Raw genomic sequence first — 15,189 nt, forward strand, 5'->3', positions numbered from 1 at the left:
CTCAATCATCTGGGCTGAAGCGCCTATGGACTGCAGGTATATACCGATGTTTTGGAGAAACATAGTGCCTCCATCTTCAGGCCGTGAAGATGGTACAGAGTCCAAATACCTGGCCACAACTCCAGATATGTTTAAACTACCTTTTTACCGATACACGGGGTTGAAACTCGGGCCTGGACAGGAACTTTAAGATTCAACATTCACATCAGTAATGAATGCTACTTTCTTGTTTGTAAATGACATCGAACGGAACTTTCATAGGCCTTCAGCTCGTCCAACAGCTCTCATCGACTTAAATCAGGGTGAAAGCAAGGCTGCAAAAGACAGGAATGTAGTACCCGCAAATCAAGTTACTACCTTATTGCTTACAACATTTTGCAGCAACATGAGTGAAAGAGAGTACTTAGTCGACAAATATTTTCCACGTGTGTTGTGTAGCAGACAATGTCATTTTAGTTTTCAACGAAACCATGTTTCAACCACGAGAGAAAACAATGTCTGTGTTTGATCGACACGCAAGCGAAACGCACATTAAGGCCGGGCGCATACTCTTAATTTATCTGAAAGCAAATATAAACTGAAGTTACTGGGTTATGCTGTGACAATAATTTACTGCGTGTGTTTGCAATATCTGAACTCTTCACAACCAGCTGATAAAACTGGAAGAGCGTTACTTTCATATAACACGCAAGTAAACTATGAGAGTTAAATTATATTAAATGCTATCACGGGAAATGGAGATTTTACAGCGGGCAAAAGTACATGTTGAAATATACAAAACTGTTACACATAAGACTCTTGTTTTACTTGAGCACGAAACTTCGACTCATTCTCTGTGAAGAATGTTCAATGAGGTGTTCGGAAAACATTAAATTAAGAATTAGAAACTTCGTAATTTGAACTCAACTAATAATATTATGATTAAATCAAGGATACATTAGAATGGGTAGGAGGAAAGCATGGAGAACATCATCAATTCATACGAAACTTTTATCGAAAAACCACAAGGGAAGAGATCTAAACGTAGACGGGGTGATCGTATAAGAATCGATATTGGAGCAATATGGTAACAGACATGGATTGGATTTAACTAGCTTGGGACACGATCCGCCGATCGAAATTCTTGAATACAATAACAAACTTTAGGTTTCATAAGAGCACGGATTTCTTGACCAGCACAGCAAGGAAAGCAACAGTTATTAGCTTACAGAAGATTCCCTACAAAAACGGTATAATGTCTAAAGTAGTGAATTCACCTTGCGCAATTAGTTTGACGCAGAAAACAACTGACGCCTATTAGTCGGGTCTGAAATTAGACCACCGAAACCAACGGACTAGCACTAGGCAGTCCGTTTCCTCCAGCTCTGTCTCTGGACGAAACAGTAGGCGTACTTGAAACAAACATTCCTTGTCGGCAAAGCATTATGATCGATATTCGAGAGATGTAGGGTACGAATCATGGCCAAAAAACAAAGAACTCTCACAGGTTTTCATGGCTCTCCTCAGGAACCCCAGTAAACTCATGCAATGACTTCATTTCCAATTTCTTCCGATTCAATGATCATAATCATCCTAAAAAATTTAGGAATATTTCCCATCCTCTCTTCTCTATACTTGCGGAAAGAAACAAAAAGATTCTGTTTCTGAAACTCTGTGCTTTCAAAAACCAATACGAAGGTTAATGCGCACGTAAGCTTGTTTACTGTAATACACAGGCGTCAGAAACGTTCATTAAAATGTGGACTGAACATTTCGGGCAACGAGATCACCCTCCTTCTTGTCCGTACGTCGACAAACATACCACATATAAAACAGTTTCATGTAAAACTGAATGTGACACACACACACAATATTAGACGTAACTGTTAGCTGGGGGGAGAAGCACCGGCTTGAACAATCGATAAAAACTCTTTATGCGTCACTGAAGGTAAAACGACAGCACAACGGCTCAAAACAAGACTGCAAAAACGGAAACAATGTACGGAATGTTTTAAAATTGTGTTTATTTAACGACGACGTCAGTAGATCATATTACACAGCGTCGACTTATAGGATGGTTATTTATTTATTTAGTGTTCTGTCTGACAACAGGTCCATATGAACAGAATCCTTCCATCCTTTTCTCGGACTGGGACCTGTTCATATACGTTCTTGGCAGATGATCCAGAAGTGGTTTGCCATTGCCTTCTTCTGTGTGTGAATGGAGTAATTGTTGGGATGCCACGGAGAAACCGCGGAAGCCCCCGGAGGAAAACTCCGTGTTGCCTAGACCACGGCCTTGCCCAACACAAGTTATAAATTCGGGCACCGCCGGGAATCGAACCCGAGACCCCAGGATTACAAGGCCAGCGTTCTAACCGCTAGACCACCGTGGCGGTTATAGGATGGTTATTGAATAATAAACTGGAAAGGATATAGAAGGAAGCGATCGTGGCCTAATTTGAGGTAGGGACTTTCAGAGGAAGTCAGAGCGGGCCTCACATCCATTCTAAAGGTGGTAACGTACAAAAAAGTTATCATACTTCAGAGAAAATCGGACCCGGTTGGTCGGTCCTTACCAATCAATACACAAGACAGTGACAACTCAAAGCTCGTTGTCCCACCAAGAAATCCCTCTTTAAAATAAAGTGCGGCGACTGGAGAGCAATTTTATATTTTAATCCATAATTCGAACTGAGGAGATAAAATACAATGGCCATAAAAGTTCGAACTATGTATCTGATTAACACACGTCGAAATAACTCTAATCGAATCCACATCTAAATGTTACAAAAAATTTATATTCAAAATTAAAGCAGCTTAGAAGAATCTAGAAAGTCACTTATACGAATATAAGACGGCAATTAAACCATATCAGCGTCTCCGCTGCCTATACTTCGTAATTTTCAAATGACATTTGACTTTGGATCTATTTTTACGTTGACTGATTCAATACCAAGTCACACTTCAATTAAGCAGGACGCTCAAAACAAAATGATAAGATACTTCAATATGTAAATAAGTCTGTATCAAACTGGTTCACTCTCATGGTCAACTGACCGACAGAAGGCTCGTCGGGCACTGACTGCAACAACCCTTGCTACAGCCATGTCTAACAACGAACTATGACCACTTCAAAAAATTCCAATCTCAAACCACCTGCCTGATTAATAGAACATTATCTGGACTAAGACTTACAAGCTGAAAAGTTCTGTACTGTATTTCATACTTTGTGAAAATGAACTAAATCTGGCTGCCAAGCAGATCTGTGTGAGACATTTGAGGAGAATTAATACTAGGTGAGATTCAGGTTCCCGCGGCGGTAAATACAAATATTGTCTTCTGAGATGTTGTACCGACCTTCTAAAGGGCTTACTGCCTCCATCATACGGGAGATAAGTCAGCAAGCACCTCAGAAACGTCGGCAAACTTCTAGCAGACTACACGGAACAATACCCCAGAATTAACACAGGCTGTATCCTGTTGGCGACGGGGACATAGACTGTTACTAGAAACGGCGACGTATGTAAAGCGGGAGACATGTTTTCCCCACAGATGTAATGACACGAGGACGGCCGACATGCAGCTCGACTATGAACCGTATTATACTGGATAGGAATGACACAATTTTAGCCCCGTTTTAGTTAATGACGTCACATCAAAATGCTAATCGAAAGGGAAAAAGCTGGAAAATGTACGTATAAAAGTTAAAATTAGAAACCAAACAATATCATAGATGAGCATCTTCGGTTTTGGGCGTGAGTCGCGTCGAATGTTAAAGGTTTCCGCTAGCATAGCTGTCGTGTTTACGATAAACGCATTTTTGGAAGCCTTACATGGAGCAGGTGGCAAGTGACATAACAGATTGACGGAGTGGAGGAGCCACTCCTCGAAAACCGAAGTGATACATCGAACTCGAGCCACGAAAACCCAAGGGCAAATGTTTTAGATGTTAACCATCGGAACAAAGCATTTACAGATCAGATAATTCGGATCAGAAACGCACATCAAAATGGAAAGCAGAGAGAACGACAGGCAAGGAAACATGGTAACCGAAGGAGACACAGTCAAGCATCAGAGGACAATTCGGAACATAAAGAGAGGGAAAAAGCCAGGATGGAAGAAAACCAAACTCCATGCAAACGACCGGGAGAAGTGGCGACCCCTTTGGATCACCCCTCCAACATTAGTACACTAGGATGAAGTTCATATAATTAGTATCATAACTTCCATTATTTCTGCGGGTTGCGAAAGAAAGCAAAATGCTTTCGCAACCTGTCAAACTGGCCTGCAGTCAGCCCCATATTTTCCACCGTAACCCACGCTAACAGAATACTGATGACCAATAAAATCTTCAACACAAAATTGCTCAATCGAAGTGATACAACCACAACACCGCAGCGAACAACAGAGAACCTTGACAGTCGGATGACAGTGGTCAGAGAACCCATTTAATACAACTAGAGATTTATGCAATCACATAGGCCCAAAGTCTAACGTGTTCGACCACGCGAAGTCTACGTGCTGTATGAGTCTCAGAATAAAAATCGGTTGCTTAATTAAACAACACTGGAGAATTTATTTTTGTAAAAGTGAAGTGGGGTGTTTTCCCTGCGGTACGGACTGAATTCTCAAATATTTAGACAAGCCTCGGCGTCAAAAGTTTACAATTTGAACAACAAAGAAACATATCAGCTTAGTACCTCTATGTTATTTCAATGCTTCCGTCACCCACATTAGAAATATTTCTAAAAGGTGCCTAATAACAACAGCAAATTTTTCCACCTTGCGTCATTACTGTTAGCTCTTAGGCCTCTATGACTGCAACCGAAAAATTCAGCAAAACAAACACAAAGCAGCAATAAAGGTAGATGCCTGTGTTCTTCAAAAGATTTATGAATATACATTTTCGAACAAATCTTCACTTAACAGACGACTTTTAAAGGAATAATTTATTTCCATAAAACGGTAAGTTAGCGTACGTCAAAGCCGTGAATAGTTTGCGCTATTAAAGAGGGCAATATGCTCTATGACAGTGATATTCAACCTTTTTTTGTTAGCGTACCCCCAGATATAATTTCTCTTCAACGTTGTACCCCCAAAGTTGTTGGTGTATAATTCAAGTTATACATAGTATATAATCTCCCAAATCGAATGTCCTTACGTCCGGTTCTCCTGTGGCTAACCCTAAATCTGGCCCTGATTATTCAGTGTTTATCATAAAATAATATATATATATATACTTTTTTTTAAATTTCACGTACCCCCTAAGATGTCTTCGCGTACCCCCGGGGATACGCGTACCCCAGGTTGAATACCACTGCTCTATGATACTCCGATACAGAAATCCAGTCCAGACAAGGTTTAGGAACTGATTTTCGCTTACGGTGTACCAAAACAGATGAAAGTGGGTGACCGGAATAATTACAGACGTTAACAACGAAATGTGAAATTTTACATGAACATTTTTTCACCACATCTAATACACGATTCGCGTGAATAGGAAATGGCATTACGCTTTAATTGATTAAACTTTACGGGGCTAATACGAAGTGACACAGTCAGGCAAGCAAAATTCCACTGTGACGAAATAAAATGTCAAATCTCCTTAACAAAGTACCAAAAACGCTTATGAATCATTCATCGAACTTGCGCCCGGAACACTCCAGACCCGCATGAGAAGTCACGCCTCCCCGCTTCCAGTGCATCGACCTCAACAAACACCAGCATCTACCTACAGCCTTGCCACGAGTCGAATCTCGATAAAGGAACCAAGCACTTACAGCAAAGAATCCTTCAAATGCAGGTTTGTCCAGCGCCGATTCCATTATAAGTGTAAAAATAAAACAATTATTTGTCAAATGCGAAAAATTGGATAAAACGCATTCTGCTAAACACGCTGTAGTATCATACGAAAAATACCACTGTGGCAGTCGACCTGACCACGACAGCGTCTGCACAATACTACGAAAGAAATATGAGAAAAATTAACTCACTGAGATTGGACCAATACGTATTTGACGCTGCAGAGGACGAATTTTCCTGGGATTGCACGTCATCTGGAACATCAGAAACCCAATGACAAATTGACGGAATGCAGCTCATAATAATGCATATATTCACTTCTCATTTCAGAGATCAAAGTCTTGGCGGTTTTCCTCAGTTCTTCCAAGCGAATGCCTTAGGCCAAATTAACTTTCTAGTCACTTATCACAAATTCAAAAAAATCACAGATAATTATATCGGTTATTACACCCCTAAAAACTTGGCATGAAAGATTGGGATTACACCAAGGAAACACCAAAAAACGTTTAAATCTCTCGCACTAACGCAAATATTCGCTCCGCCACGTGTCTGTCCGTATGTAATGAACGGGCGAATGAAATGTGATCCTGGAGAGTTTTAATAAAACTTGTCGAACAATTTTGGTCACGATCGGAAAAGAATAATGTATACTTCATACAATGGTCTGCATGAGCGGGTTATCCCCAGTCTACCTTAATTACTAATGTTACAGGGGAATCCCCAGCCATGACATCAATGACAACATTCGCAAAAGTTAAAATCTAGTGAACGAGCCAGAAATGTTACGTTATGCCGATGTTTCCTAACTTGTTGGACTGAAACGCGAGGACTTCCCGATGAAAACCATCTTCATCCGTGAACAATCTTCGAAGTCCACCTACTTTACGTCCAAGCTCTCCATGTGTTAGAATAAATAATTATCCGATAACTATCTAACAACGCTGATTCATACGCAGAAGTTACACAGAGTCAACTAACCAGGGGAGATGGTGAGTAGGTAAGGACTTGGAAGGGAGAGGAAATGTAATATTTCAGGGTAATATCGTGGGGAGACTGCGATAAGAAGGACATAACTGATATAACTCAGCCATGACAGCGAGTACGAATGTAAGTCTGGAGTGTTAACGCCAGGCCAATGCTGCTCGGTTGACAATACACCTGCAACAACGCGGATATGGAATTCATACCTAAATAAGGCCCCTTGGTTCAGGTAAACCATCGTGTGATGAAATGATTGCCTTCCTTTATGTGAATGATATATCAGAATCCTTGACCGAGTATATTCTGACTAACGTTTTCTATAGATTGCCTCTGGTGGTTCCTCCATGTCAATGCAGCCACATTGCCTGTAAGTACACATCTACAGGGGGGTTCCTCCTTACCCCCCAAATTCACCAATCACTGACAAATCTCACGTGACGCCATCTGGAAGCATTATTAATAGCATACTATTCATTCACACCTTAAGAAGCGATTAGTTATTCAGCTTAAAAAAACTTTTATGAAAGTTTATTATTATCGTGATTAAAAAAGAGCGCCACTGGTCTGCATCCTGAGGCAATAAATCAATTCCAAACTCTATTTAGGACTACTTCTCTCAAAGATTCAAATTCATATTAAACTACTTCATTTAACTAAAATACTGTCAAGTTTTAAACACCAGTGAAACAAATAAACTGAGCAGAGATCAGTAAATTTGAGGTCACCGATAGCACAGTTAAAATGGTACCGCACAGTTTGACCAACAACAATTTGGAAAACTAACCACGTTTTATTTTCATGCACGATAATGACAATTATCAATGGGTCACGTAAAAATGCCAAACACGTGGTCTATGAAGCATTGCTAATCTCCGAGCAGATAAGAGTGAAATACAATTTCCAACATGAAAATGTTGGTTCACGAAAATGACAACGATCACGAACTTCCTTTCTATTAACTGTTAGATGTTTAACGATGCTTTTTCCAACTAAGGTTATACAGCATCGTGTAACGGTAAGCAAATGAAGTGATTTCGGCCTATTTTAGGGCACTATTCCAGTGTTTTCATGGAGGAACTAATAATCACGAAAAACCACAGTCAGGAATGCCGAACTCCTTGCAAGGGTTCGAACTCAGGACCTCGCGGATACGAAGGAGAAGTATTCTGAGCACTATAATAAAAACACGCCCGTAAACAGAACACACAATTTCGAATAATTAATGCTAACAATTATACTGAGACGAAGACGAATTTTATTTGTATATATCAAAAACCACGCAGACGAAACGATGACTACGGTAAATTCGAAACTAAAAACTTTGCGCTGAGTTTGCATGAAATAAACTCACCGAGAACTGGCCACGATTCAATGACATCCATAATGTCCAAAACGCAATGATTGATGGGCCATGGTGATGGCTGCCAACTACGTTGGACATCGCCACCTCGTCGTTCAGTAGCTCGCATGGCACTGACCCTCGTGGCTTCAGTGCACGTTCGCCACGCTGCGTGGATTGCTGGTTCCTACTCAACTGTCTGGCACTACCACAGATTGTACCACTGCACTACTGTACTACAACTCACAAAACTGGTAACAGGTAGATAAAAATCATACCGAAGCGATGACACGCTACATTTCATCCAATTTTAAACTGCTGAGCTTTTTAGAGACAGGTCAAAGAGATAAATAGATGGTCAGGTTCCTGGGGACTGGTAGGAAAATTTAGAAGGGGCCATGTCCTGAGCATGCTCAGGACTAGCCATGGCACCAATTAAGAAAGAATATTTAAAATTGGAAGTTGGTGCAGTAACTATTCATTTGCATACTGATACTGCAGCGCTGCTCTATCTTTCAAAGTCTCTATCCTGTACGTCACATTTGTCTGCAGAGGGCAGTTTTAAATTACGCTTGCCTACACCCTACTTCTCACTGTCGACTAACAGAACTTGTCACAAATAATTCTGAATATCTGTTAAAAGATGGTGTCATACACAGCATCTCAATGACCACTGGGTGGTCAATTAAAATCACATAAAAGATACAAATAATGACAACTTCTATGATTAAGAAAGGACCTCTGTACTCCCAAGGTAAGTATGTATCAAGGGATCACAGATAAAAAATGTGTTCTACCGCATCATATTAAGCATACATGTAACAGGGACTGTATATAGTTAACTTTCACTTCAGAAAATGTATTCATAACTAGGAGTTAAATATTCTTAATTTCATAGCTTACTTGTCATCATTCTCTACAATTTACTTCCTGACAAGGACATTCCTTTCACAGAAAAGAAAGGTCATCGGTACTTTAATATTACAGGAGTACTGAACAATGTAACATACACAGTACTAAGTGGAATCAAATAACATGCTAACTGAATGTACAGGGCATTGAACCTGTCAATGCAATATCCTGGAATGTTATCAAGTGAATCCTACAAAGCTGAGGAAGATCAATCACTTCTAACTGATGGCAGGAATTGATTAAATCTGACTTGAGAGCAGCATCCTATTTGGGCTTACAGTGTTTTCATAGGGGTCTACAGTGGCTGCGCGGTCTGAGGCGTGGGCCTTCTGCCGCTTGGACTGTGGGTTCAAATTCCACTCAAGCCATGGATGTTTGTCCGCGTTTTTCTGTGTTGTGCTGTCCTGTGCACAGGTAGAGGCCTTGCGACGGGCCGATCCCTCATCCAAGGAGTCCTACCGAATGTCTACAGATCAAGCCAACGAAAAGTTGGGACCCGTAGTGCTCAGACACCTGAAGAACGGGTCGTTCCCAGTATCCAGTATGTTTTCATAACGATTAATTAAATACAATATTTTCATCATGGTCTGTAATTTCTGGAGGTGGTAACAAGATACTTTCTGAGGTATGACCTATTCCCACATTTTTTTATGATTCAACTTCCATGCCTCATGAATTTCCTTAAGAAATCAAAGATTAGGTTCTGACAACATACTTATCCCTAGTCTGTATGAACTGTAGCATCCCGGTGTGTTACGGTGATTCTTGGTTTTTCTTATTCATAACTTTTCACTAGAACATGTTCTGGTACAATGTGGCCATCATCAGGTTCAATTCCCTGTATTTACAAAATTACACTGGGGATCATTTTTTCTCATTCCACTGTCAAGAAATAAATAGAAAATTGTATGTTATGTGAAAAGTGATGAACAACAAAAACCAAGAATACTCATCTCTAGCACCATCTGCTACCTACTGAGTGATCTAATTAAAGGAACTATCCTGGCGGCACATCACAAGAAATCTAAGTCAGGATAGCCAGTCAATAGGCCAAGACTTGAACGCAGGACCTCCTGAATATGAAACATGATTTCAGTATTGCACAACCAGTACTAATTTCTTATTAAACCTCAGCAACTGTAGTACATTTCTTAAAGTGTCAAAACACTTATGATACAATTTTACAGACTATTTGTGGTAATTAACTTAGAACTGTTTGTGTTAGGGCAAGTAACCTTACAAAATCTAAAATCCTTTAGGTTATGGGGATAGAGTAAGTTAGAAAAGAATGTTATATCTAGTATAAAAAACCCCAAACTCAGCAACATATATAAGACGTTACCAAATCATTGGGTAGTTCACCACTTTTTAATGTTGTGAGGATACTTATTCTCCCAGCCAAGAATGAAAAGGGGGCTTCCAGAATACAAACCAGTAGTTAGATCGGTAAATGTTATAAACTATTATTTGACTGAAAGCCAGTGTTTAACAAAACAACTATTCAATACACCTTATTTTGGACGATTAACTTAAAACATTTTATAAACAGTTTTCATGAAACAGGATAATTCACTTATTATTTAACATATTTACAAATACGCCGGCAGAATTCGCTCGTGCATTCAGACATTAATTTCATGTCAAGCAGCGGGAACTGTTATGTTCCCATACACATAACACGCCCTTTGTACCGAGTTATTCGGAATATTCAGAATTAAAATCAGTTCTAGAAGTCGAACCTACACCAAGATGTATAACAGACGAGTATGAAAAACTTGTACAAAGATAGTGACTTACCAAAACTAAAAGTGTCATCGGTAGAAGATAAATCGGGAAGGAACATCCCGGATATGTCCATTGACAAGTCTTGATTGCGTTCCGTAATCAGCATTGTACACTACAAATAAACAGCGTAGTGCTGTATATCACAGACTCTTTCAAGATTACTTACAAACACTTTAATGTTATAAGGTAATAAGTGGGAATTTCCACGATTGATAACATGCGTTATTCAATTCCAACAATATAACAACTTACGCCATCTTATATGATTCATATCGATATGTCAATCGATATAAAACAGGGCATTTATATGTGCTGCCATCTTGTAGTAAGATTACTTTCCACCTCCAAAGTAACAGCATCCGCCATCTTGAATAGCACAATTAACACACCACGGAGCACATACCTGTGCTGCCATCTAGTAGAACAAGACGAAACTAGTTTGGCTTATATCTCAAATATTAATCTGGTGACTGCCTGCAATATGTAACTCCATGGAGCAAAATCTTACTTTATTTAACGACGCTGTCAGTTGCTTAGTGTGTAAAGCGTCGAATGAGAAATGATAAGCCTTTTGCAACTGAATAGTATCAAGAAGTACCAACTGTTTCAACAATCAACGATAAATCTTCATTTTGTATTTATGGGTTTCGTATGATTCTCAATATAAACAGGGATTATTTCCGTAAACAACCTAACCAAGTGATTTCTGTATTGGCGAAGTGTTGCGTTTTCTTCACGGAACGGACTGAATTCTCAAATTGTTTCCGACGAACGTGGGCTTCAAATCTCTAATGAATAATATATTGAAAAGTACATGAAAGGAAGTTCAGTTACCAATCTATTACGGGTAAAATCAAATAACATGAAATATTACGTACAGCTGAAGTGAGGAAAATGGCATAAGGGCGTCTAGCGGAAAGACATCTGTCAGGCTGATAGTATTTCTGCTATAATGCAACAAGAGTGGTAGATTCCGCACCATTACACCCAAATGACACCTAGTGCCTGCCTTACACAAGGCTTTCAAAAGCGCTCAACCATTACATGCACATCCTGAAGAAAGAAACTGCAATATTTGTCGAAACAATACACAATTTTTAGCGTTAGACGCGGTTTATCCCCGAAAGCCGAAATTGTGAACTGAATTACCGCCACGAAAACCTAGATACAAGGAAAAGGATGTTAAATCTGTAAGTTCGTGTAACAATTTATTAGTGAGACATTTGACTCTGCTTCTGCTTAATTAATCTTTCAATAACAGGTTTTAATTTCTATCAGCGCGATTTCCATTCTACTTCTTTATTTGACATTATTCATCGGATTCCATAAAATACGAGGAAGTTCCTGATAAGGTGGTACTGTTAGCCTAATAAAAAGTTTACAGTGGAACCACGGTTCCGGAGAATTTGACGTAAATACGTCTCTGTATTTAAATTATATTTACGTCTCTGTAATGTAATGTAATGCAATGTAAAGTAAAGTAATGTAATGTTATCTTCAATGTCATCCATCTTGTTACGAAAGCGGATTGTTGACGGCAGTAATGTAACACAACAATGCCGAGTAAACAGCTGACGTTTCCTAGGTAACATAACAATGCACGCAAGCTAACCATTGTTGTCGATTTGTTGATACGGATCTTACACTTTTTCGTTACACTTTTTCGTAACAGTTTTTTGCGGAATGACCCTTCAATATAGACGTATTTACGTCAAAAAGTTCTGCTAAATGAAGTTGGTAATTAGTTATAACAACAACGAGGTATTCTGTTCGAGGAAGGAATGTAAACAGAACGGTTTCATTATTATTCACACTATTTCCCAGCTGTACTTTTCACACATGTGATGTGAACGGGTGCATTGTTACCCATTCAGATAAATGTTACATTTGTTCGTCAAACTTTATAAGGATTATAAACATATTTATCAATTTCGTTTTGTCCACAACAGCGTTATTACATTACACAAAACGACAGATAGGACACACATTAAGATTGAAAGTACTTTCGCGTCTACAGACATGTTAAATAACCGTGAGGGCTGTCTTCGCCTTGGATTAGTCTGGGGACCAGAACTGAAGGTTGACGATTGGCGGGATTACACACAGTCGCGGTACAGCACGTTGTAATTATAAAGACATTATTATTATTTAGTGTTCTGTCTGACGACAGGTCCATATGAACAGGATCCTTCCATCCTTTTCTCGGACTGGGACCTGTTCATATACGTTCTTGGCAGATGATCCAGAAGTGGTTTGCCATTGCCTTCTTCTGTGTGTGAATGGAGTAATTGTTGGGATGCCACGGAGAAACCGGGGAAGCCCCCGGAGGAAAACTCCGTGTTGCGTAGACCACGGCCTTGCCCAACACAAGCTATAAATTTGGGCACCGCCGGGAATCGAACCCGAGACCCAAGGATTACAAGGCCAGCGTTCTAACCGATAGACCACACACATAATTCAAATATTACTTCCTGTCTCCTGGAAAATTCTATATATTAAAGGAGTTTAATTGTCAACATCACATACACAGATAGGAAATATTTTTCTGCAGTGTTTCTGGTCGCGTATTAAATCAGGGTTCGGTGTCATTAAATGAAGCAGCACTGACCATTCATACCTTTGTCGAGGACTTAAGAAAAATATTATAAAATCGTGTAGCTAGTATTTACATGAAAACGGATAATAGACGTATTTCTCCATACTGCCGAGTTTATTATAAAGATGTTATTTATTATATTTCAAACAGCGTTGAGTTCGCCTTTGTTAATTTTATGAAATTTAAGTTATTAATATCACAGTGTTATTCGTGTTATTTTGTTAAATCTTAAAAAGTTTGAACATCGGAACGACGTACGTTTCAGCAGTAACACGATTTTAACGTTACAGGTCTACATTTACAAAATTTTTGTTCCATTAAAATATTTTCTATGCGATTATTTAATCTTATGATTCGGTAGTGCACATGTATTAATGAGTGTTTGTCAGAAGCAGTAACTTTTCCCCTTGCATTAGCTAATTCCCAAATCATATGACGGGCCGCAAAAAAATTTCCGAGGGTCACATGCGGCCCGCAATCCGCAATTTGCTACCGCTGCATTAAATAACCTCACATTTAGTAACACTGAAAGTATCTTACAAAACTTCCAATCTTCATTAACTTGTGTCTGTAAACGAAATCAACACAAATATTTCATTTCTTGTTACTTACTTACATGTCTACTCTAGACAACTTCGTTGAAGCAGACAAAGCCGCGGAAATGTAATGATTACATTATATTCAACGTCGCAGTGGGATTAACGGGACTACTGCTTCGCATTCAGGAGGTCCTGGCTTAGACTATCGGCCCGGAGATCGGCTATCTTGACACGAGGTTCTTGGTGCCTGTCCTTCGAAGGTTACAGTAAGCCGTAAAACAAAGCACAACTGAAAAGCCGGTGAAGGAAATGCTATATTACACTAAAAAGTGCCATGCCATTGGGTCTGGTGTGACGAAAATGCCGTTATCAGTAGAGTATTATCTGAATTAGCTGAAGATGTCGTTTAGATTCTATTTCTCAGTCCCATACGCAATCGCTTATTTCTTTAATTTGTGTCTGTAGGCTTATTATGGTCATTCGACCATTTATCAACACTAGCACGCTGACTTATATTTACGTTATTATTTTGTTCATTGGTTATTACAAAATTACATCCATCGTACATTAAAACACTTTTATAAATATAAAAAAAGAAAAACTGAAATATTCTCATTACTGTACAGTCAGTGGAGATGTGTTCGTCACATATTCCGCGATTTATAGTCAATATATTGTCAAGTGTGTCACATCACCAGTCACCTGTCATTCTCGCTATACAGGCTTAACGCGCAATGGTGCTGAAGCCGGACTTTAAAATTATTAAAAGCTAAACCACATAATGTTCAGTTTAAACTTGCATTACTCAATTGAGGCCTACAGTGGCCTTCAAAATAGTAATTAAATGAGCCAAAAATTGGTCATCTGTGTAATATCACTGTGTGGAGTTGTAGGTATATTCCAAACTTTTGGTGGAACATACTGTTTCCACATTCAGGGTTGAAGAAAACTAATGTCATTTTTAATTTATTTATTGGAGGAATTTAAACAGATTTCTATCACGTAGACAACAAGAATAAAATGTATCTTCCCATTAGCACAACTTAGCCTGATAGAAGCCATCTTCAGGTATTTGAAAGGATTTTGTCGAAGTTCTAGTGTTCGCATGAAGATAGACCAGCTCGTATATTTTACAATTAATTTAACAAATCAGACGAAATTATTACTTGCTGATGAAAGATATAAATACATCCGAATGTAACACATAAATGGAAATGTTGTCTCACTGGACCATACGGAAATGCATTAATCAG

General features: G+C 39.1%; 1 protein-coding gene across 11 annotated transcripts in view; it reads right to left on the minus strand.

The window, feature by feature from the left end:
• Positions 1–15,189, minus strand: part of Atf6 (bZIP_ATF6 domain-containing protein ATf6) — a 309,841-nt gene that overhangs the window by 22,936 nt on the left and 271,716 nt on the right. For 5 of the 11 annotated variants that reach the window (XM_087349390.1, XM_087349407.1, XM_087349395.1 and 2 more), the window contains exon 3: positions 5,976–6,038. In XM_087349390.1, coding sequence (XP_087205516.1) covers positions 5,976–6,038 — 63 coding nt within the window. The other 6 variants (XM_087349417.1, XM_087349380.1, XM_087349377.1 and 3 more) reach the window with 6 other exon arrangements.

Source organism: Zootermopsis nevadensis, unplaced genomic scaffold (genome assembly GCF_977971745.1).
Source record: "Zootermopsis nevadensis isolate Lab colony 2312 unplaced genomic scaffold, Znev_1.0 Znev_ptg000002l, whole genome shotgun sequence".
NCBI lineage: Eukaryota > Metazoa > Arthropoda > Insecta > Blattodea > Termopsidae > Zootermopsis > Zootermopsis nevadensis.